Source organism: Bremia lactucae, linkage group LG1 (genome assembly GCF_004359215.1).
Source record: "Bremia lactucae strain SF5 linkage group LG1, whole genome shotgun sequence".
NCBI lineage: Eukaryota > Oomycota > Peronosporomycetes > Peronosporales > Peronosporaceae > Bremia > Bremia lactucae.
The window spans coordinates 12691843-12714617 of NC_090610.1; the positions used below are offsets into that span (position 1 = coordinate 12691843).

General features: G+C 45.7%; 3 protein-coding genes across 3 annotated transcripts; 2 read left to right on the forward strand and 1 right to left on the reverse strand.

Moving 5' to 3' along the window:
* Positions 1-1406: 1406 nt before the first annotated feature.
* Positions 1407-3443, reverse strand: CCR75_004957 (uncharacterized protein; the record flags this gene model as incomplete). Its single annotated transcript, XM_067963042.1, has 6 exons — positions 2955-3443; positions 2780-2889; positions 2626-2701; positions 1880-2556; positions 1768-1798; positions 1407-1694 (listed from the first exon to the last, which is right to left on the reverse strand). The coding sequence occupies exons 1-6, from the start codon at positions 3294-3296 to the stop codon at positions 1407-1409; spliced, it is 1524 nt and encodes a 507-aa protein (XP_067814802.1). The 5' UTR covers positions 3297-3443.
* A 12749-nt stretch (positions 3444-16192) lies between these two features.
* On the forward strand, positions 16193-18415 carry CCR75_004958 (uncharacterized protein; the record flags this gene model as incomplete). Its single annotated transcript, XM_067963043.1, has 1 exon — positions 16193-18415. The coding sequence occupies one exon, from the start codon at positions 16193-16195 to the stop codon at positions 18413-18415; it is 2223 nt and encodes a 740-aa protein (XP_067814805.1).
* A 1230-nt stretch (positions 18416-19645) lies between these two features.
* CCR75_004959 (uncharacterized protein) lies at positions 19646-21592 on the forward strand (the record flags this gene model as incomplete). The annotated part of the gene is made up of 2 exons (XM_067963044.1): positions 19646-20908; positions 20982-21592. 2 exons carry the CDS (start codon positions 19646-19648, stop codon positions 21348-21350), a joined length of 1632 nt encoding a protein of 543 aa, XP_067814804.1. The 3' UTR covers positions 21351-21592.
* Between the last annotated feature and the right edge of the window lie 1183 nt (positions 21593-22775).

Below are 22775 nucleotides of genomic sequence, written 5' to 3' on the forward strand. Positions count from 1 at the left end.
CTCTTTGAAGCAAGTGCTTTAAAAAGAGACTTCCTCTGCACGTACAAGTGTGCGTAAAGTGAGGCATGACACCACTTACACTGAAGCAGTGCAAAGTGGACTTGTACTGAAGCAGTACAAGTCGGCAGTGCCCCGTTACAGTGGGAGTCTGACGAACAAACGAGGCATAAGGACATGAAGCGTAGTCCCCGATGGAGAATTGTTGAAAGTTTGACGATATTGAGATGGACGTTGAACTTGCGGTTTGGTGGTGTTAAATTGTGATGGTTTATATTGCGTTAACGCGTGGACTACACATCGTGTGTTGTGTGGACCATGGCATTTCGTACTTAGATTTTAAAGAACGAATCTTAATTTGATACACTTACTCTTTTTACTCTTATACCGCATCCGTGGTTTGCGTTCCCTCTGTGTTTGACGCAACGTAGCTGGCGCCAATACGTTCCACTTGCTTGGCAAAAATCCGCAGCCTTTCATTGCCAGTCAGTATTCTTCAAAAAACGGAGAAACTCGGTCTTTTCGGTGAAATTTGTAACCGGGCACTACGACTTGTACTGCTTCAGTACAAGTCCACTTCGAACTGCCTCAGTGCGAGTGGTGCCTCACGTCACTTCACGTACACTAGTATGTGCAGAGGAAGTCTTTTTTGAAACACTTGCTTTAAAGAGGGTTAAATGAAAACTGTATTTAATATAATTAACTTTTTCTTTCTATCTACTTAATACTAACTTAATTACAAACTAATACAAATATGTGCTAGAAGTCTTATCTGTCTTTCTCTTCCAGCGCTGACTGGACCGCGGAGAAAGTAGATGTAATGGTCTATATCTACAATGGACAAGTCTTAAGAATATTACCATGTAAAGTAATATTCTCCAAATATTATTTACCTTATAGATTTTTTATATTAATTAACAACCTTTTAGATAATATATTAATTAACAACCTTTAAGTGTTAATTTCATGTAACGATACACCCAGTTACAAAATTGATCGTTTTAGTACGCCTTAATAAAGCTTATCGCTTCGTCAATTATGCTGCCGCCTATCTTCCCAGTGCCTTCAACGTAATATTTTAAGAATAATTGAAGCTGCAGAGACAGATACAGCAGCAACCTATTATGGTGCTGTCCAACCTTCAGACAAGATCCAAGGCATGACATCATATTTACTTTTATTGCCCTTCCTCTTTCACTAATTTGCTGCTTCCTGCAAATAGATTTACCGAGAAGTGCTTGTTAAAATGCCGTCCGCACCTTTTTCCTTCCCGTTTTTCCAAGCGAACTTTAGCCGGCCAACCTCGTGTTCCTTCTGTTAGTTTAGTCGTGCGCCGAGCTATAAAAAAGGTTGTATTTATTTAGGTTATTATATATTTTAGAAAAAGTTCCGCAAATCTCGGCGACAAGCTACGCCTTTTGGCCCAACTGCTGTTGCTGACGAAATTGCAATTTTTGCAGAGTGACAGATAGCGAGCGCACACGTTGTAGTTCTTCCTCCAACACAAAGCTTTGCTTGCGCTCTTCCATGTAGCGCGTTTCAAGCTGTCCATAGCGGTGCCGCAATTCGTCATTTTCTTCAGACAAACACTCGATTTCCAATGCGCGGTGACGCGCCTCCCGATCCGCTGCATTAATCATTGAATGTAGGGATTCATTGGCTGCCGTCAATGCGTCAACCTTCAAGGAAAGCTTTCGCTGTCAATGCGATAACCAGCACCAGTTAATTTTCCAATGTAATATTAGAGCAATCAAAATCATAAAAAATTACCATCTGCTCGTCTTGGATCTCACCAATGTTGCTGTATCCAAACCAAAATCATTCAGCAGTTATGATTTTCAAAACGTTATAATTTAAAAGATAATGGGAGGGGGTCACGTACAAGTTGACTTTTTGGATATGTGATGGGATGATCATAAGTTGCTGTTGCTGCTCCTGAAGCACGCTGATAATTTGCTTTAAATCGCACTGTTGTTGGATGAGCGAGGCTATGGTCTCCTCTTGTTGCAAGAATTGGGCGGTTGAGATGATTAACGAATTTTGTTGCGGTTTTGAGACACGATCATGTGTCGTCATGGGCTGTGAACACGTTGAGACCTGTCGAGTGGAAGGCATTCGAATCGTAGAAGCAAATTCATTGTCACTGCTGGCCACGCTCACCCTACATGCTGCTCCACTAGTGCTCGCCAACACATTGGCAGCAGCAGAAGCTCTGATGGCATTTGTCATGGGAGCTTCGTTCAAATTCTTCGAGCTCTCCAATTCTGGCTGTACCTGCAATTTCGTAAAACCCTGCTGCTGTTGAAGACTATTCCTGGGCTCCATTATATCCACAGCTTTAATCACTTCACGAGTGGGACTTTCACTACGTCGTCGGGATCGACGGTTTGACGATGTTTGCCGTAGGCGAGGCATCGAACGAGTCGCTCGTTTTGGTTTAACGAGACGTCCGAGGTTGTCAGCGCTGCGAGTTATCGTGCTACCTTGCTGAGGTGCACTGGAAGCAGACGTCCCTCCAATCGCTGATACACTGACACAGCGGTGATCATCCAAGTGAACCTTTACACAGTACAAAGTGTATTCTAAGCTCATTTTAAAAGCAGCATTGGCCGTCTCAGCAACACTTACATCATCCGTATTCTTCCGTGAAGTTGGTGAGTCGGACGTCATTTCAATGATGGTAAACCGACCACGTCGTTTAATCCTATATGGCATCGCCACCAGTGAGTTTAAGCCATAACGCGTGGATCACACTGGCATATTACGACGATAAATTACTTACCGCCGGATCCGCTGCGCCATTTTCTTAGGCGATGTATACTTTTGAGACGGTAACTCTGCCTTCAGTGGAGAAAACACCTCGCTTACGGAGCTCACCGCCGCTCCTTCCGCCTAAATTCATACCACGCACGATTGAGCGCTACTGTATTATTCGGAAACGTTGTAAACATTCGCACCTCGGCCGCTGAAGTGAGTGCAGAAATACTTGGTGCGGAGACCGTCTCGTGTGGCTGCCCGTCAAGCGACTTTTCCGTCGTCCGAGCGTTTGAAGCGACTATCGTGTCAATGACAGTCTCACTTGGCTCAACAGGCGCTTGCTGTAATGATAACGGAGCCATTTCACTGCAGCTGTCGCCTGTGGGCAAAGCTACATCGACGGTCGAGAAGTCTGCGATGGACATTTCATCGTCCAAAAAGGTCAGCGACGATAATTGTGCTGAGGATGGCGAACCAGGGATGATTTCAGTGATGGTAAACCGGCCTTTTTGTTCCACCCGCCTGCGCCCCGACTCCGTCATTCTTTGTATGTCTTGGGCTAATAGCGACCGACCGACAGATTTCTAAATGCCTCAGGTAAGGAGGTCCACGGACTGAATGCCCATAATCGGCTAGAAATTTCAAAGAAGAAAAGTGACGAGCAACATACTAATTTGACGAGTAACATAGTAGTTGTCGTGTCGTCGACCGAAGTCTGTTAGGCAGTGAACTTGGAAATTACCAAATAGACTTACAGATCTAACATAGTTTCTGCCGAAATTCAATTCAACTCGCGAAGAAGTCGATAGTATTGCGCAATAAGAGACTGATTGATTTGAAATGAGCCGCAACATTTCGCATTCCCATATTTGATGATATTTGCATCTGCTCGAAAACATTAAATTTTCGCTATTGTGGATGGCACTCTTTGTAACTTTTTGCTTTATGGTTTGTCTCAAACTATTAGTGCGGTGTTACAACTCATTCTTCAAAAAAACATGAAGCTGGCCTGGTGACGTAGCCGGAATCCCTTCAAGCACTTTGCCTCCCCTAAACAATGTTGCAGGTGCTGCGGTAAGTGTAATTGCTGCTACGAGACTCTCCTAACATCAGCTGAATTGTAACGGGTGTCCCGTTAGATAAATCTAATTTCCTATAATAGAAAAAATAAGTATTATTTGAGAAATACAAAATTATATCCTTGATCTAGGGTGACATTATCCCCCACCGGAGTTCAGAGGTTCCTTTAATTTTATAGTATGAATTATGGAAAGTTGACCAAACTGACCATCCCCTTAAGTGCACCAAGTGTACTTAACGGGGACTGTGTAACATTAGTAGTTAGGGCAATTTTAGCCCGTTACATCTGATGCGCCACGGGATTTGTTTGTTTACCATTATCCGCCTCTGAAATTATGGTATGCTCAAAACGTGACAAGTCGTGACGCACAGAGCGTCCCTACGGAGCTTTTCTCATCCCGGAGGATAAAAAACGCAGGTCTGCCACGACCACGGCGAAAACAAGTGTCGAAAACAGCTACTGCATTGCCACTCTCCCCTATTTCTGCTAAAGTCTCGCCCATCAGCCTTTGCAAGTGGTGGCGCCTGTTGGAATTCTTCGGTAATGCGTTGAATCGATTCTTGGAAAGTTGGTAGAAATGTTGAGATATTTGCAGCCTTGCAGGACGCTCTTCATTGGTTTGTTCCCCCCTTCCCAAACGTTTCTGAGCGGATAGTATAGACATCGAGCTTTCGGTTTCAGTGTGAGCCTCAAGTTCTTCTTTTGCTGTTGCAATTGACGTGGCTGGAGGAGCAAGAGGCATGGAAAAAGAAGTATATACTACAGGTGCGGGCTCAGATCTTTTAACCTCGCTAACGAAGTAAACTTTTCAAGTTCTGCTAAAAAACAATCTAGTAAATTGTCGTCACAAGAGCGGTAATCTGGCTCCTCATGCGCACTTACTAAGCAGAAAGAAAATTTCAGACAGATTTAAATTTAATCGCATGAAATATAATAACCTTTTTCTACCAATAAAAATGTCATCTCTGTAGATAACTCTAGTATGTATTGCGAGCGTATCTTTTTAGATACCTCGCGTAACGGATGACTCTAGGCGTCATCCCTCCTAATGTAAATGCTCATATGTGCATCACATACACATGGGTTGGTCACAAATGTGAATCACACCCGAGTGGTGGGTCTAATTACTTTATTTAAGTCAGTCTTCAGGCGTTTATAACCCTGACGTGCCTTCGCTCGGACTTCACACAGATCCGAGGTCAGTCGAGAGACTTGACCCTCGAGATCCGCAATACATCTTTCAGCAGCGCCTAACGCCAGTGACTGAACGGACGAAGGTAAGGCAGCTGCGAGTAGGTGAGCGAAATCGCCACTCCTATCGGGCGCCACCTGCACTGATGGATGTGGGTGGGAATCCCCGCTTTCTTGTTGGAAGGTTGCTTGCCCACCACTCCGTGAGGCAAAGGTATCAAATCCTTGAAGAAGAATTTCGACTCTTGGGAACCGGCCGATGCCCTACGTATTTGATGTGCCCGGCTTGGTGGCTGCCTATGGAAAGGAACGTCAGCTGAGGCCTCTTCGCTAGTCTCAAATGGGCTAGCAGAAGTAGCGTTGTGAGAAGAAACAGGGGGTACAGTACCGCCCATGATTTCTTTCACATGCAAGCGGGCGAAATTAATTCGCTGCGACCGCTGTTTCATCGCATCGGAATGCGGATGAATGCGGCGCGTGAATTCCACCTCGTATTGGTTAAGCATTTAATTAAAACGCAACTTGACCGGGATCGGGAAATACGCCCAAGCGATTTCCCCTGAGCCCTCCATGGCTTAAAGACGCCATAATAATTTGATGCGTATAGAAGAGCGCGCTCTGTGAGCGACGCTCTTGGACCGTTTAAACGAGGCCATTGAGATGGGGGGGCATTAGTGATATGAAACCCGTCACATAGCTACGTTCTAAAAGACTGGTTTGTGACACCGACTGAGCACGTTCACGTGTAGTCGGCGGAGCTTTAGGCTCCGAATCCTCTATGTCTGGACCATTATGGATTATGTTATGACCATAAGGCATTGTGGTTATACCCAACGGAGAAGCGGCTGCGCCTTTATAGGCAGCGCTCTCATAGCCTGTCGCTGCGCTATCCAGCGCAAACGACGAGACAGCATTCGTAGAGTTGCTGTTTCCATGTTGTGAGTCATGAGAAGTTTGGATGGGCAATAATGCGCCATCATCCTTCCTCATGAGCTCGTTGTCCGCATCACTACTATGAGGTGACGGGAACGGTGTCGACTCATTGTAGTCGACAATGAGCGACTGATCAGCATCCTCACTGTTATAGTGGGATGCATCCTTTAGCCCTGTTAACGCGACAGCAGCAGTAGCTGTCGGCGTTTCAATTAAGGCATTGGTCACGGCCGGCGAGTTAACGCGGCGCGTGCGCTTAGTGCGAGGTTGAGTGGGCGCCTTCGCAGACGACCCACTAACGTGGCCCCTTTTCGGTGGCATCTTTGGCGCCGTGTATGGAAACACAGGTCGCTAGAGTGATTGAGTAAATTAGCGTCGCATAAAGCTGCTCGCAGTTCCTCCTTCCTCGGTGCATTCACATTAGAAGGGATGACGCCTAGCGTCATTCATTACGCGAGGTTTCTAGAAAGATACGCTCGCAATACAAATTAGTGTAATCTATAAAGATGACATTTTGATTGGTTAAAAAAGAAAATTATATTTAATACGATTAAACATATAAATCTGAAAACTACTTCATACTTAGTAAGTGCGCACGAGGAGCCAGATTATAGCTCCCGTGACGTCACTTTACTCGAGTACATAGTTCGTTGGGTAAGGTGGCTAAGGCGCCCACCACAACTACCTCAATGCACGCAAGAGAAGCTGGTTTAACCGCTTCCTCGCTCTGCTAGGGTGGGCCGTATTACGACGTGCCAGCCTACATCAGATACTGGTGTACCTGTCGGTGAAAGACACGGGCGCGACCTACTTGCTAGCGGTGCTTCCAGGTTGGTCACACCAGGGTGCCCCCTGCGTCCATCAGATTACTAAAAAAAGAAATAAAGGACTGAAAGCTTTGGTATAGTAAACAGCGACTTCTACTGGTATAGTCTCTGAGTGATGAGATCATTTAAGACTTTAAATTTAAAGGAACCCTTGAACTCCGATGGGGATAATGTCTCCCTTGTTCTATTGAATGGTTGATTTAAGTTTAAATTATCCCCGCCAATCCTGGCCGTAGCTTCCTCGATGCGCCTCGCGTCTTTCGGACGCACTTCTTCGGCAATTAACCTGCTTACGAGGTCCCCAGAACTATACGACGCGATCGACATTCGAAACGCTTTAGTGAAAAAACTCTCGTAGCAAGCGGGCAAACTTCGCAGCATTGTCGCACAAATGTCTTCCTCGCTTCGCCCGCAATATTTGCTCTTCATCTCCATAACCGAATTCTCTAACGTCACATTGTGCTCGCTGATGATCTTTGGCGACGCATATCGAAAAGACGCGACCTTTTTCTCAAGGGATAGTCGGTTCGCTATATCCTGGGTGCGATGAAACTTCCCAAGTGTCTCTTACACCTCTTGGGCACTTGTTGTGGTCACAACGTACGTAAGCTGCGAATTGCTAAGGTTGAGAGCGATCGCCGTGTGCGCCTGCTCCGTCGACTTGGCACTGGAGCTTCGCCGGTGATCGCTTCCACAGTCGCTTTGACATGAGCTACATCCTCATCTTAAAATTCCGCAAGGCATAGTTGCTTCGTCGAAAGGTGGAACCTCGACGCTTGAATCGTTGCTTGGGCTCATAACCTAAAGAAGGTTTATGCTTTGGAGTAGTTTGTTGTGGCCGAGACTGTAAAACCAAAAAGAACAACATCGATTGAGTGTGTCATTTGTTAGTGAATTGATCTCACGTCCATTCATTCCTGCGAAGTGTTGCTGACCCATCGTCCTATCGACCATTGGTTCATAACCACGTACTTTCTTTGTGTTGTAGGTCACAGCACAAAAAATGCGGGGGGAGGCGTCACTATCTGACTGGATAGCGTTAACGAACCCCAATCATCAGGGCCTAATAGGTTTCAGACATTGGCGGGACTCGAACCCGTGAACGCTCGGTTAGTGCTGCCACATCTTACCAGCTGAGCTACAATGTTCCGACATCAGTTTCAACAATATTGTTTATGTCAAAGCAGCGACAAATGCAAAGCAAAAGGCAGCGTTCGTAAAAACATGCATATACCGGCAATTTACTCCTATGTTCTTGTGATTGAAGTGAACGTGAGCGTGAGCGTGTGGCACGCCGCCATTCGGCATATCAGGCTTCTGTGTTTCTCAGGCGGAAAGGCTAATATAATGAAATAGCATAAGTGGTGCTTTATCGTTTTGCAGTAACGGTATGAGATCGTCATTAAAAGCGAAAATAAACACCGATCCTCTTTCTAGTTGAATAGCTGTTGAAAAGATGCCCTGGAAACTAGAAGACTCGCTGCGAAACAAGATAGGACTTTGTCTTTAAAGTCAAGGAAATTGACTGTCGATGAAGGAAGCTGCATCCCCTACAGTGGGTCCAGCAGACAATTAGGGCCGTTAGTCTTCTTGAGGACACGGAGGAGCGCGTGAGCGAATGTGTCGCCGCAAACGGAGGCTCTCTTCGTATTACAAATGCAGCGTCGTGATTGTGAGTGCATTAAAGGGCAAACGATTAAAGTGCGATTGATGAACGTGTTCTATGCCGAAAATATGGAACCAACATCATATCTGTCGGAATGGTAGAGGCGAAAACGTACGGTACTGTATACCGAGGTGAGTACCGTGTGACTGCAAGACTAAAATGAGGGACTCCTGCGCTTGACATCGAGATGTAAAACAATGAACTTGTGGTTCGCACACAAGGCTGACATGAACATCCTGACTCAGTTGATGTACACATGTTTGTACTATCCCGACATGAGGTAGAGGCGGGCGTGACATCCAGCAGGGGTCACTCATGTATTTCTACATCGGATACAAGCACACATCAATTACAACACAATCATTCGGTTGGCGGAAGACCAAGCTTCAGGGATATCTCTCACGGATCAGATCATGGCGAACTACCTCGCATACGCTCAAGAAAACAGATAAAGAAGGCGCAAACAAGAATGGACCTTAAAGCACATCCAAGATTGACATCGTTGTCGGGAAAAAAAATCTTCTCGGATATTAAGGGATCGACCACTTCCAAGGATAGACTGGCAACTCGTGCATGATCTATTTTGTCGATCACCGAACAAATTATTGCAGGATGCTTCCCGCGAGAGACAAGGTCGTCGCGGTACAAAACGTTCGAGCAATACATATGCTTTTCAGGCGCCAATTCAATTACAGAACTCATGTGCTAAGAATAGATGTTAGTGCGGGTATCATACTCGTGATCTTTTCTGTAAAGAAACTTTAATAATTCGCCAGATTAGCGAAGCACGCGATCGGGCAAGTAATGGTTAAGGAGAACGTAAGTACTGCACTATTATGAGTATGGTGCGGAATATGATATTTGCGTGCTATCTGCCACTCTATTTCTGAAGAAATGTGGCGGAATATGCTTCTTTGAGCCTCAACAAAAGCCCGAGCAAGTATATTGTGGGGAGTAAGTTACACCTGCAGATGCTTACGAACGGCATACAGGATGTTGGTGACATTTTGTATCTTCCTTGCATGCCATTGAACAAGGATAGTGTTCATCTCGAGTCCACTCACTCCATCATTGGCCTGTCATATTTTTTTTTCTTTGGGTCTCTGCCCTGGTATTATTGCGCTTACAGCATCCTGCGATGCCACAACTTCTTCCGCAAATGTACCCGAGGCAATTGCTTGTTTTGATCACTCGTGAGCATCTCGGCAATCTTAACGTGCTAGATGACGACGACGACATTGTCATTAAAAGATGTATTACCAATTCAGGATTGAGTTGCTTTTCAGGACCAAAATTACAATAAAATTACATGCTCGCGAACTTTATGTTATCAAAATCAACATTGATATTTAGGCGATGCGCAAAGCAATGAGCGTAACACTCCACTGGATAGTGTAAATGAAAAGGTCTTTCAGCTTTTGCAGTCATCACCATATTTTAAGGTACGGTCGTTGCTTCATTAAGGAGTCGATTTGACGCGGATCGAGAGATCGAGCGTTACGAAGCCGGACTCGTGGCTTTTAAAAACGAGCCACTTATCGTAGTCGACTAACTATGGACTTACATTTGCCACCATTATGAGCTCAGTACCGTAAAAGTCCTACTGATTCTTGCAAGGAAATGAAGCTTGTCTACAAGGCACGGGGACATTTCGACAAGCGAATGGGTTCAGATTCCAGCAGTCGAACACAGACGGGAAGCAGAATCGGGTGAGATAAAATATCTGGTGAAGGAATGATTTCCAGATGAGCCAAGTCTCCGCGATTATTTGTTCCTTGTTAAGAGTTTGTTGGGTTTCAATGGACAGCGTCGGTTGTAGGAGAGCTGTTACTTGAGAGTTAAGGCAAAGCAGACTTCGCCAAATGACAAGCAAGATCGAATTCATTTACCGGCGGTATGTCAGCTTGCAGCTGCGAAAAAAAATTACCGAGTTCGTGACAAAGAATTACTTGCAATGAAGTATGCTTTTGTTGACAAATTGAGAGTTCGTCTGCTGTCACGATGGAAAGAGCGATAAAAGAATGGATCTGCTACAAAAGAGAAAATGTTTATTAGCCATAAGGCGGAAATTATTTCGGCGTCCCACGTTAAACAAGAAAGCGTGAGGGTTACGCGAGCTTGTGCGAGAGATTGGTTCATATGTTCATCGGGCCGATGACCATGGAGATAGACAACCAAGCAATTGTAATCAGAAGAAAGCATGACTAGCGTTTGTGACTTCACTAAACCTGGAGTTCCGCCATTATAATCCCTGTATTCGACGTATAATGCCAAGCCATTATTATTACGTCGAATACAGTAATGATAATGGCAAATTTATTTACAAAAGCACTACCAGCACCGAAATTGGTAGATCCGCACTTTTTTACTTCGCTAACTGGAAGCTGACAGTCGCGAGGGGGGGGGGTCGAGGAGATTGTAAAAATTGAGGCGGTGCAGTGGATAGTCCAAGATTCTGTAGCTAGGGCGAGGTCCTGTTTTATAACCCGCTCTTGAGGTGAGTGCGAGTATACTAAATTTTAACCGCCCGTCATCGAAGTAAGTCAGCAGCATACCAGTTTGCCCTTCACTCATTTCGAGAGCGAGCGGTTCATATCAGCACATCGCCCTGGCTACTGAATGTTGAAGTATCAACTGCACCGCCTCAACCTTCCCAAATTCTTACGCTTTTATGTTAAGTAAACCACTTATAAATGCTTTGTATCCCACACTAAATGCTCATTGTTTCGCCATAACGTTGTGCCGCATATTGTTTTGCTTGTCCTGTGCACTTGCCATACGTCACGGGCTTTTCGTGTGATGGCTAATCGCTAATCGCTCATCCACATAGCGTTGAGCCTCGCTCACGCATTTAGCATCCAGGTCGCCTATGACACCCCCGAGAGGTCGGTGATAGGACATAGCTGCCTATAAAGAAACCTCATTATTGTCAAGCACATACATTTCTTGCCGTGACTCCGCACGATGTCGTGACCACTACTAAGCTGACAGGGTCATCTAAGCAAGTTTCTGCCGTAAATTGATGATTCTCGTGGGCCATCGCCACTTCGGCGAATCTGTGTCCCTCTATTTCATTCGCACCGAGCGTAGTAAGGGACCCTCCCCCTCTAAGACTCGGGTTTATAACAAATGAGACTGGGTCCGAGGATGGCGCAGCCCGAAATATAGAGCGGTATATCATCTTTACTGGGCGTGTCCAGTGTTACTGATAGGGAAATCCATGAACTACTATGCTTAAAAACATCAACCACGACTCTATTTACACGTTCAGTAAGGCCATTGGTCCGGGGTGATCGGCTGTAGACATGTTGAGCTCGCTTCACAGCAGCTCAAATACAAAATGCCAAAATCCCGACGTAAAACGCGGATCCCGGTCCGATATTATGGACTCGGGCATTCTAGTCGATAAACGTGATCCAGGAACAAGACAGCTGCCGGCTTGTCTTGGATTAAGGTTATACATGGTTCTAAATGCACTTTTGCTCAGCCTGTCTACAAGCACAACGATTCGTCCAAGCTTGAGATCAGGCGGCATTCCAAACATGTAGTCTAAACTGACTGCCTTGCAGCAATCCGTTGGTATCAGTAGCGGCTTCAATGGCGCACTACTGGACGGTACAGGCTTTATGAGCTGACATCGTTCGCAAGACCGACTACCAACCGTGTAGGTGGGGCGACCAAAATTTTATGACACTTGTATGAATGTCTCTCCACGGCTTAGATGCCCACTCGATGGTGTATCATGGAGCTCGTCAAGTAACTTCAGCTTGAGATCTGTACATTGATTCTCGAGGTATCACAAAGTGACACCTGATACCATAAAATGCCACAGCTGTTACTAAAGCGACTTAGCTTCGCGTTCCGGTACGACGGTAAGGTTACCTCTCGTCCACCGAAGTGATCCAGCAGGTGACAACTTCCGTCCTGACTGTAGCTATCCTTTATTTTGGAGGCCAAAGCGCTCACCACGTGGTAGGCTCAATGGCTGCCGACGTTGACGACTCACGACTCAAATTGTGCCTTCGCACGAGCCGCACTGTCTGGTGTCTTACCTCGACGTCCAGTCTGCGCGATAACGCATCAGATAAGACATTCGTTTAGAACCGGCTTGTATTCATCATTGTAATTAATTTTAGCTCCTTGGGCAGATCCCAAGACGTGCTGAAGCACCTCAATTGACGATGCCTCCGCCATCATGTCTTCGACGTCCTCGAACATCTCTTTCGAAGGTATGTCCTCTTGGACGGGGACTGACCAAGGTCTCTCACTTCGATGTGCCTTTGATTGTCCGTGTTTGTCCTATACTAGTTTCTTGAGTCGCCACAACCTTTACACTGGAAGTGGAACTCGTTGCTCTCTCGGCTAACGCACTAAATATAATCGCACACCTTCTAAGCTCTGTTCCAGTTCTTGCGACGCTTGATTTCCTGTCACCTCGATGTTAACTGCCACAGGCTATCGGCTCTGTGCAGGCTCATTAAGATTCGTGACTACTTGTCTTCGTCCAATTCACTACACCAGTCTCTCCGAGATGAGTAGTGTCGGGACACTTTTAACTACACCAGGCTCTAGGCTCTGGGTAGGACCTGGTGATGTTTGACATACTGTCAACGTACGCTCAACGCTGCGAACCACGATTTCAGTCGCATAGGCATCTCGCAGGAGCGCATCTTTCTTGGAATCCTGCATAGAGTTGGCAACTGTGCGGGTACGCCAGCCTATCTATAATTGTTGTTTTGCCAACCATGGCATGCGTAGGATAGGTCATACGGACTCTCTATAATAAGCACCGCAGGCTTATTTCTACGTTTGAGGATTGTTCGTCAACTAAAGCAATTTGGCCTCTTTTATCATTGGCCGCACCTTTCTATAAAGGGCTTGACGCGTTGGATCGTGCCGCAGTCCGTTCATGGACATGAATACCTAATGTGTCTCGGTATTGGACCCACAGTCATGGATGCCGACAGCGAGCGCATCTCCTGCATATATTTTCTTACAGAATCGCTTAACCTGTCGTGCTCCAAATGCACGCTTGAAGCAACACTTCGTTGTTTCGCAGTGGTTGCACGGCGCAAACCTATCTTATATAGATCGTCTATGAAAGGATTACTTATTCTGTCCACCATAAGCGCCGAGTAAGTCCACTCTAAGGCCTTACCGAGAAAATGGGACATTGCGTACGTTACCATTCTGATGCCATCCTCGATGAGCTGCGCCACACCGTATTGCTCCACGGCTATCAGCCAGGGGACGATTCTGTGAGCTGCAGTCCCATCAAAATTGGAACAGGTCCATATGAATGTTTCTCCAGTGATAAGGCCTGGCGGACAGCTTCTCAACAGTCCGGTTGAAAGTCTTATTTCGAGCCTGGTCCCACCTAAGCTCATCCTTCATTTTAAATGACGGACTCCGCCGAAGTATGGCTATGTGCCTCGACACAGCCATTCGCTGTCCGAGCACAAACTGTTTCAACTGAGCGACAGAATGCTAAGGAGGACTACCAAAGAGCCTCACCGCCCATTTCCGCTTCTAGCACTGATTATAAATGAGGAATATTCCAAGACTTCAATCAACCAAAGATTAGAACTGTCCCATTACAGCCACAGTATTATCATGTATGGTTATATTGGTAGTATTGTATATAAAGATAATAATCTTTATTATTCTTTATTGACCCTCTCGTAGGTAATAATATTTGTTTAACAAGCTACTCCGTTACAATACCCGTTAGTTGTCAGACGCAAAACCCTGAACGGCGAGTGTCGTACGACTACACCAAGCACATCTCAGGTAATCAATAGGTTTATTGATACTACACCAGGGACATCTCAGGTAATCAAATAGCGTACGACACTCGCCATTTTAGGGTTTTACACCTTGCTAAGTACTGTAAAAATTACTCTTTCACATCGCTGCCGATTCGAGAGTCCCAGGACGCCCTGTGTGCGTGTTTAAAGGCGCTTTTTTCATACTCGTTGCTTTCCCGCACTTGTAACACGTTTGCGTGTCTGCCTTTTGGTGTTTACCTAGTTTACTATTATTCGTCCCAGCTGCCTTCCTCGTCTCTTTCACTCCGATAATTGCGCGAACTGCTCTATATATTCATCCTGGCGCAGGTAGTCGGTGCGCGTAATATTCAGAAGCGCAAGCGTAGACATTCTCATGGCTGGGTTCGCCAAGTGGACGATGTTGTCGAGAATCAAGCTATCCATCCAACCACACGCTTCACTCACAGCTAACAGCCAGGTAGAAGTAGTGTTGGGCCCAGCTTCTCTTGCTGCTCTTGGTGCAGTAAACGTATCCATGCTTTGAGCCAGTGTCATCTTGGTCTCGAATGTCTGCAGTAGTCTCTGCATCCATGTACCAAAGTTGGGTTTTCCTGCCACCAGCCGTTAATTTGTCGATGGTAGTTCCTCACAGCCATTCCTGCCAAGTGATGACCAAGTGCGTCGACCTTTACGTCCTCGCTCCATGAAATTCCGTTCGCACAATCTGAGAACGAAATTAGTCGAGCAAATAGTTGCCCTCACCGTAGGAAGCCTGTACCCAATCCGGTACAACTCCTCCCATCAAAAGGGTGAATCTCCAATTTCCTTTGTCGCGCTTTTGGAACACGTAGCCGGCGCATGATGTTGTTGCTGACCCGGGCGGTATGTGGCGGCTGAATAAGTGTGGAGTCAGGTCAGCATGTGGCACCTGCGATATCTCAACGTTAGCCGCGGCTTGTCCCTAGCCGTGATGTCCAGCTCCAAAGAAGGTAGCCAGGGTTCTTAAGGATAGGTGTCATTAAATCCAACGCCTCCCAGCTGTTGCACAATGATCGAAAAATTACACTGGCCTCTCGGAATTTCTGCTCCTTCTCATCCTGTTGCTCTTATGACGCCTACATACGATCTATTTACAATGGTCGGAGATTGGAGACCTAAATTAAGGCTCACTTTTTCGCCGCAGATGAGAACGCACCCCGTTTTTTACGTGAGTCTTCTGAAATGATATGGGATCCACAAGAAATCACATACCATCCTTCCAAAGAGACCGATGGTGATGCCGACCGTGAGTCGAGCGTCCTTCAAAGGGTGTGACAAAAAAGAATTTTTTTAAGCCGATCAATTTCTCCTTGGAGAGCAAGAAGGATCCTTGATCCGTCGTACGGCAACGCCCTGCTGTCGAGCCTTACGGAAGCAGGATAGGCTGTCACGAGTAGTTGGGCAAAATCGTCACTTTTATCGGGTGCAGCCTGCATTGGTAGATGCGGCTAAGAACGAACGCTTTCTTGTTGAAAGGTTGCTGGGCCACCTCTCCGTAAAGCATAAAACTCTGATCCTCGTCCAATGGAGAGGATATTCCAAGAGTTACGACTATTGGAACCGTCGACACTCTGTGCATCGACGTATCGGGACTGGTGTCTAGCTATGAAAGGAGCACAGTTGGACTCAACCCGCTGATTCCAGATAGAATAGCAGCGCAGCGTGAGAAGAAAAGCAGTCAGCAAGCTGACTCTTTGCACTATATTCATTAGGACTTATTACATTGAGCTTATTGCACTGTTTACCAGTTGTGTCATAATACTTGCTTGTTCTTAAAACAACGCGAAAACGTACTTTATTTCCCTTTAATTGATTAAAACTCACTAATTAGTTTCCATTGAGAATGACTAGCGCGCTTTTGACCGACAGAAGTGGGTGGTTCAACTCGCTCATTCCGCATTCCGACGCTACTTAAGGTGTACTTGCGAGAGTGATGGTTGCTTATGCTTTTTCTGACGACTCAGGGTCTCACCAGCCCATGTTCGACCTTGTGGCCTTGGAAAAGATTGAACAAGAGGAGCGTAATGAGCGTGAGACCCAAATGCGTAAGGAAGCCCCCGTCCAAGCAGAGGCTACGGGAGAAAAAATCGCAAAGCTTGATTCGCTTCTGGAGAAGGCTAGCTTGTACTCGAGTTTTCTATTTTCCAACATGGAAAGTGCTGCGACCGTGGGTGACGGTGTCAAGATTGAGGAGGAAAAGGAGCTCGGTAGAAAAGGCAAGCGGACTCGTGGCAAAGTAGCGTCTCAGAAAGTGTATAAGAAGCCAAAACAGGGCGTTGAGAAACTGCGCGAAGTGCAGGAGGACACGTCTTTAGACACGCGTCAGCAACCGACGAGAGTGAAGCTTGACCAGCCTGCGTTTCTCACTGGTGGGACGCTGCGCGACTACCAGCTCGAGGGCATTCGATGGCTCTGCAATTTGTTTGAAAATGGCTTGAATGGTATACTAGCTGATGAAATGGGTCTGGGGAAAACGATCCAAGTGATTGGGCTTTTAACTCATTTAAAGGCGCTTGGCGTTCGAGGACCTCACCTTATTGTCGCTCCCTTGTCGACGCTGATGAATTGGGCGACAGAGTTTCACAAATGGTCGCCTCATACGCCGGTGATTATCTATCACGGCACAAAGAACGAACGAAAAGAGATGCGCAGGAACGCGCTTCACCCTCAGAAGAAAAGCGACATGGACTTTCCTGTCGTCATTTCGTCGTATGAAGTGATGCTGTCGGATGCAAAGACGTTTGCAGCGTCGGGTTTTGTGTGGAAATACATGGTCATTGATGAAGGCCATCGTCTGAAAAATATGGAGTGTAAGCTTGTGCGCGAGCTGAAGCGTGGACGGTCCGAGAACAGATTGCTACTGACTGGTACGCCGCTGCAGAACAACCTCACAGAACTATGGTCACTGCTCAACTTCATTCTTCCCGATGTATTTGATGACTTGGAGCTCTTTGAGAGCTGGTTTACATTCACACCTGATGCTGCTGCCACGGCTGCTGCCACGGGTGAATCAGTAGCAGAGCAAGACGTGCTTCAGGGCGAGAAAAAGGTCGAAGTCATTGCCAAGCTGCATGAAATTCTTCGACCGTTTCTTCTTCGGCGCTTAAAAAGAGATGTGGTGGACGAGATGGTCTCTAAGACTGAGATATTTGTTTACTGCCCCATGACCACAAGGCAACGGGAGTACTACGGGATGATACGCGATGGTACCCTTGCGAAGGCAATGCAAGAAAAATACGGCAAATTTAAAGCGCAACAGGCGTTCAAGACAACGACTTTGCGAAATAAAATGATCCAAATGCGCAAGTGCTGTCTTCATCCGTATCTGTTTGACGAGCCACTGACGGCAAGTGGTGACGTTATTACGGATGAAAAGATTGTCGAAGCATCGGGGAAGCTAAAAATTTTGGATCAGATGCTCTGTCAGCTAAAGCGTAAAGGGCACAAAGTACTAATCTTTAGCCAAATGACTCGGATGTTGGATATTTTAGAGGACTATCTTTGCATGCGGAAATACAGCTACTGCAGACTTGACGGTAGCACTAAATTGGTGGATCGTGTTGACCAGATGGAAAAGTTTAATAAGGTGTCTGCTGGGGTAACCTCTGCAAACGATGAGAACAATGTATTCGTATTTATGCTGTCGACGCGCGCTGGTGGCCTCGGAATCAATCTAATCGCAGCCGATACCGTTATTTTCTACGACTCAGACTGGAATCCTCAGCAAGACAATCAGGCCATGGATCGTTGCCATCGAATTGGTCAAAAGAACGAGATCATCGTGTACCGTCTTGTGACTGAAAATTCGTTTGAAGATCGTATGACGCAGCGAGCTTTCGAAAAGCGAAAACTTGAGCGCGTTGTCATCCAGCGCGGAGGATTTAAGGAGCGAACGACTCCAGCCGAAAGTGCCAAAATGACACATTCAGAACTAGAGGATCTTTTAAAAGACGATATCGAAATTCGTCAGGGGATTGAGAGCGGCGGCATTACAGATGAAGAGCTCAATCACATTCTGGACAGAAAGTTAGTCGTAAAAAGCTTTGTGAAGTCCAAACATGACAACGTGGCAAAATCGTCGGATGTAATTTTACGAAAGGGCAAAGGGTATGAAGTAGTTAGCAATACACCTACAGCCATGGAAAGCTTTGCGTGAAATGATTTCTGCCGATATCAATACAAGCTTTAATTCTCGCCAACCACTGAGGTTACCGCTCAAGTGTCACCTGTGCTTTAAAGTTTAACGCACTTGAAAAAGTCGCCAACCAATAGAAACTGAAGGATGATGAATTCACTCCCTATTTTCGTTTCAATTCTAATAGGTAATGCCGGTAAATAAGTAAAGGGTGTTGAAGCTGTATTTACAGTCAGTAAGCAACTCTTCTGCTTTTGGTTGTCAACTAACCAAAAGTTCACCTAACAGCATTCCATCATAGGTAGCCTTTACCTTCCAACTTTTAATTACAGATGCCTGACGGAGGCAATTGCATTTATTATTTGGATTTGCTTGCTGCGGAGGACAGGCATATCGCACGCTTGCCGAATGAAGAGTTCATTTTTTTAATTTGTTTTTCTTCAACCAAGTCGCAACAAAAACCACGATGATTTTCAGCAAGTCAGCGATTGCCTTATGCATAGCAAGTGTGATACAACACATATAATGGTTGTGTGCCTGCTAACAAAGGCAACTCATACGCGACCGCTACTGTGACTACATCCAAAGGGACCTGCCGTCTCTGCGCGCGTAAGCGCTCATTCATGGTCTCTCCATTGTTCCGATACCAGGGACAATTCTCTTATCATTCTCGTCACGTCTTTTCTTCAAATACCAGTCGCGTTCATTTGTTGCATATTGTAATTGGTAGTGCGTTGTGTAAATCCATATCATGTTGCAATTCGTTTTAGGAAGTTCTACAGTTTAAGACGGTCGTACGTTCTTAGTATCGACGCGTCGGTCCACCAGAGCGTCAGGTAGCGGACCAATCCGCCACGACTTATCCTCTCGAAACGTGCGCGTCGGCTAAAAAAACATGGCATCGCCCATGTTTTTAAGCGTTGCAAAATGTCAATCAAGGCGTATGGATATCAACATCTCACTTTTAATCACAAACCGTAAAAACAATATACTATTCCTCTCCAAAATCTGCTTCACATCGTCCAGAAGATATAGCCGCTAATTCTTATAGCGCAGCAGGCAGCAGAAGCCGCATTGTAGGCTTGGTCGGTACATGAATGGGTTTGCGGCGGTGCGTTAACATCAGTAGTCAATTGAGAAGATGCTGGCGACGCTTGTATCTAAGCATTTATTGCGATCCATGTTCAAATTTGATACCGTTACTTTATGAAATTTCTATTGTGACCACTAAAAATTATTGCTATTGCTCGCATGGATGTACGTGTCCGACTCGTTTTCGCGGACGAGGTCGGGCGTCACCTGCAGCGACGCTGTGGATTTACTTCATGCTGGTACCTTATTCCGTCTGATCTAAAGCTCGTCGGTGATCTGTCTTTGACGGTATTACGTGAATTTGAATTGCGTAAGAGATGCCCTAACGGGTTGGAGCTGCGTCTGGAGAACTCTCCCTTGTTAGCAACGCAGAGTATCCGTATCGTACGGGACAGCGATACCATTTCTATCCATTGTCCACTTTGTGAGCATGATAAGACACGTGCTGCATGCTTTTCGAAATGCGGAGTGAAGACTTCAAGGAAACAAAAGAAGACCGAGGGCGTAAAGAGGAAGTCAAAGCACCGTCAGCAGCGGAATGTATTGGCGAAAGTGGTGGATAGTAATTGTATGAACTTTGGTGAGAGCCGTGAGGTGGCTACTGTGAAAGGTATGAGAGTCCCTCGTTCAAGCTCAAGTAGCGATAGTGACAGTAGCAGTGGCTGCTCTAGCGAGAGTACAAATAGCAATGGCTGCTCTAGCAAGAGTACAAGTCGCAACTTTATAAAAGAAGATGCTCCCATACAACACGATTTGAACCATTCGCAAGCTGTGCGGCAAGCAAGGCACACTGAATCTGTAGATTTGACGTCACAAAGCGTCGTTCGGAAGTTGGAAGAACCGAAGAAGAACAAGAAAAAAACACGAAGGAGACGTCAGCGACTACAACAACGAAATGCGGGGAGGGTACGTAATAGCAAACAGGAAAACAAAGGTGATGCTGCAAATCAAATGTCTAGACACCAAAGTGCGTTCTTGAGGCAAGAAGCCGTGGCAACTTCTTCGAATCAAGCAACTGAGGAAGTGTTACAAAGGGGAAATAATTTTGCCAACCCTCGAGGTTACCCGCGAGCCAAAGCACACATTCTTTTTGACGAAGATACTGGCGATCAAGTTGTTAAGCACAATGAAAGCGAGTGGGATGCTAGGAACTATACATGGGTTTCTCGAAAGTTGCCAGCCTCAGAATTGGCGAAATACGGCCCTGCATCGTCGGATAATACTCAACGAGACCTATCTGATAGCATTCACCATACTGCATCAAGTAATGATATCAGTGAACGAGATGAAGACGTTACATACTCGACAATTGGACGTAAAAGAAAGGAATATGGCAATTATGAAGAACGGTGGAAGCGATCGTACGAAATTGTGGCTAGTGTACAGGACAAGGCGCCTGAAGACTCACGCTACTCAGACTCGGTACGCCTAATTTGCGAAGAATTTATGCTGAATAATAAGCCTAATCGCTGTTTTCGAAACGTGCCGTGACCAGAAGCTCACTAAAGCTTTAGCTTTATACCCGAATATTCCTGTTGCTTCCCCTCGCTTTGCGATTAAGGATATAATCGCATTTAAAACACTCACGCTGTGTCTTGAAACATGTCAACCTGTCCTCAGTGAGTGGAAATGCGGGCAGATACAGGCTATGGATGCGCCCTGTGGTACTATAGAGCTATCAAATTGGGATGTTGCATACAAGGATAACACTGTAGACTTTTGCAAGTCTCCTTGTGGTGAACTTTACAGCATACAGACCATCGAAATTGCTGAGCTGCGCATTTTAAGTGGTCCTAGCTGCACTGCACTGCAGTCAGATAGTCAAGACAAGGAGCTCGAAATTGTGGCTTTGACTAAAGCATGATAGTTTTACACACATACTGTTCACGAGTATAATGACAGACATCACAAAAATGGTGCTCGACGCATTCAAAATCGCAAACTCGTTGGTCTGTTACAATAAGTGTGTTTCTTAGTATGCATCCAAAACTCCCTCGTGATATTCTGGAAATGTAGGCCAGATTTTTTTAGTTTCGCTCATCGATCGCTTAAAACTCAATCTCTCGTCGAAATTGCCGAGTCTTCAATGACTTTGCTTTATGTACACAAATATCAAATGATGCCACAAACCTCAATCATTGTGCTGATGAATGTACATTGAAATACGAGAGCTATAAATTTTCCCGGACCTTAAGCTTATAGCAAGCTTTTAGCTGCTATGTCACACACCCGTTAAGTACACTTAATGTAGCGGGGTGTGACGTTACATGAAATTAACACTTGAAGGTTGTTAATTAATATATTTATCTAAAAGGTAGATAATATTTGGAAATTATTACTTTGCGTAATTATATTCGGAAAGCTTATCCATTGGCAGATATAGGCCATTATCTACTTTCTCCGTAGCCCAGTCAGCGCTGGACGCGCGCAAAGACAGATAAGACTTTGCTACATGTTTTATATTAATTGATAATTAAGTTAGTATTTAATAGATAGAAACAGAAGAACTTAATTATGTTAATTACCTGGCGATGAGGTATCCCTCATCACCTTAAAGTGATAATTTGTCACTAAGAGCCCTAGTGGACTGTGGAACGTCAAATAACATTATTTGTCGCCAGTCGCTAGAGGGTCGAAGGCTCGTATATGTTGAGCGCGACATCCCTCCAACGAGGATGACGGTGCGTCTAGCGACAGGCGCATCGATAACAGTAATGGAACGCGTAGTGAAATTTACTACACGTTAAAATGCTTACAGCACTATGATAATTTTATCATACTGGATTTACTGGATTTGGTTGACAAATTGGATGTCATCCTAGGTCTATCTTGGTTCAGAAAATATGAGCCGAGGATCAGCTGGCAGCATCGATTCGTAAAGATGCCCGCCACTTGTTCATCAGATAGCCATCTGACGAACGTCTTGGAGCGTCCACAAGCGTGTGAATGTACTACGAGTGAGTGCCGTGGCCTCAATTGTAGTACGTCGTTAGTATGACTGCACAAGATCACAGTGTGAATTACTAATCACCCTGTGGAGTCAGCTGCCAGCGGCTGTGTGAATGCACAGGCAGCGCCGCAGGTCCACCACTCGAAGAAGTCGAGTGAATTGAGACATGAATGAACGCCTAGCGGGCGACATTCAAGGTGTATACCGGTTGCCCCAAAGGGACAACACGATGATCCTAGGTCGAGTAGAGAGTCGACCGTAGATGACCCGACTATGATAGCGCAATCACGCTCGGAAGACGTTGAGGGAACAAGTCCTCACGTACTCGAGGATAAATCT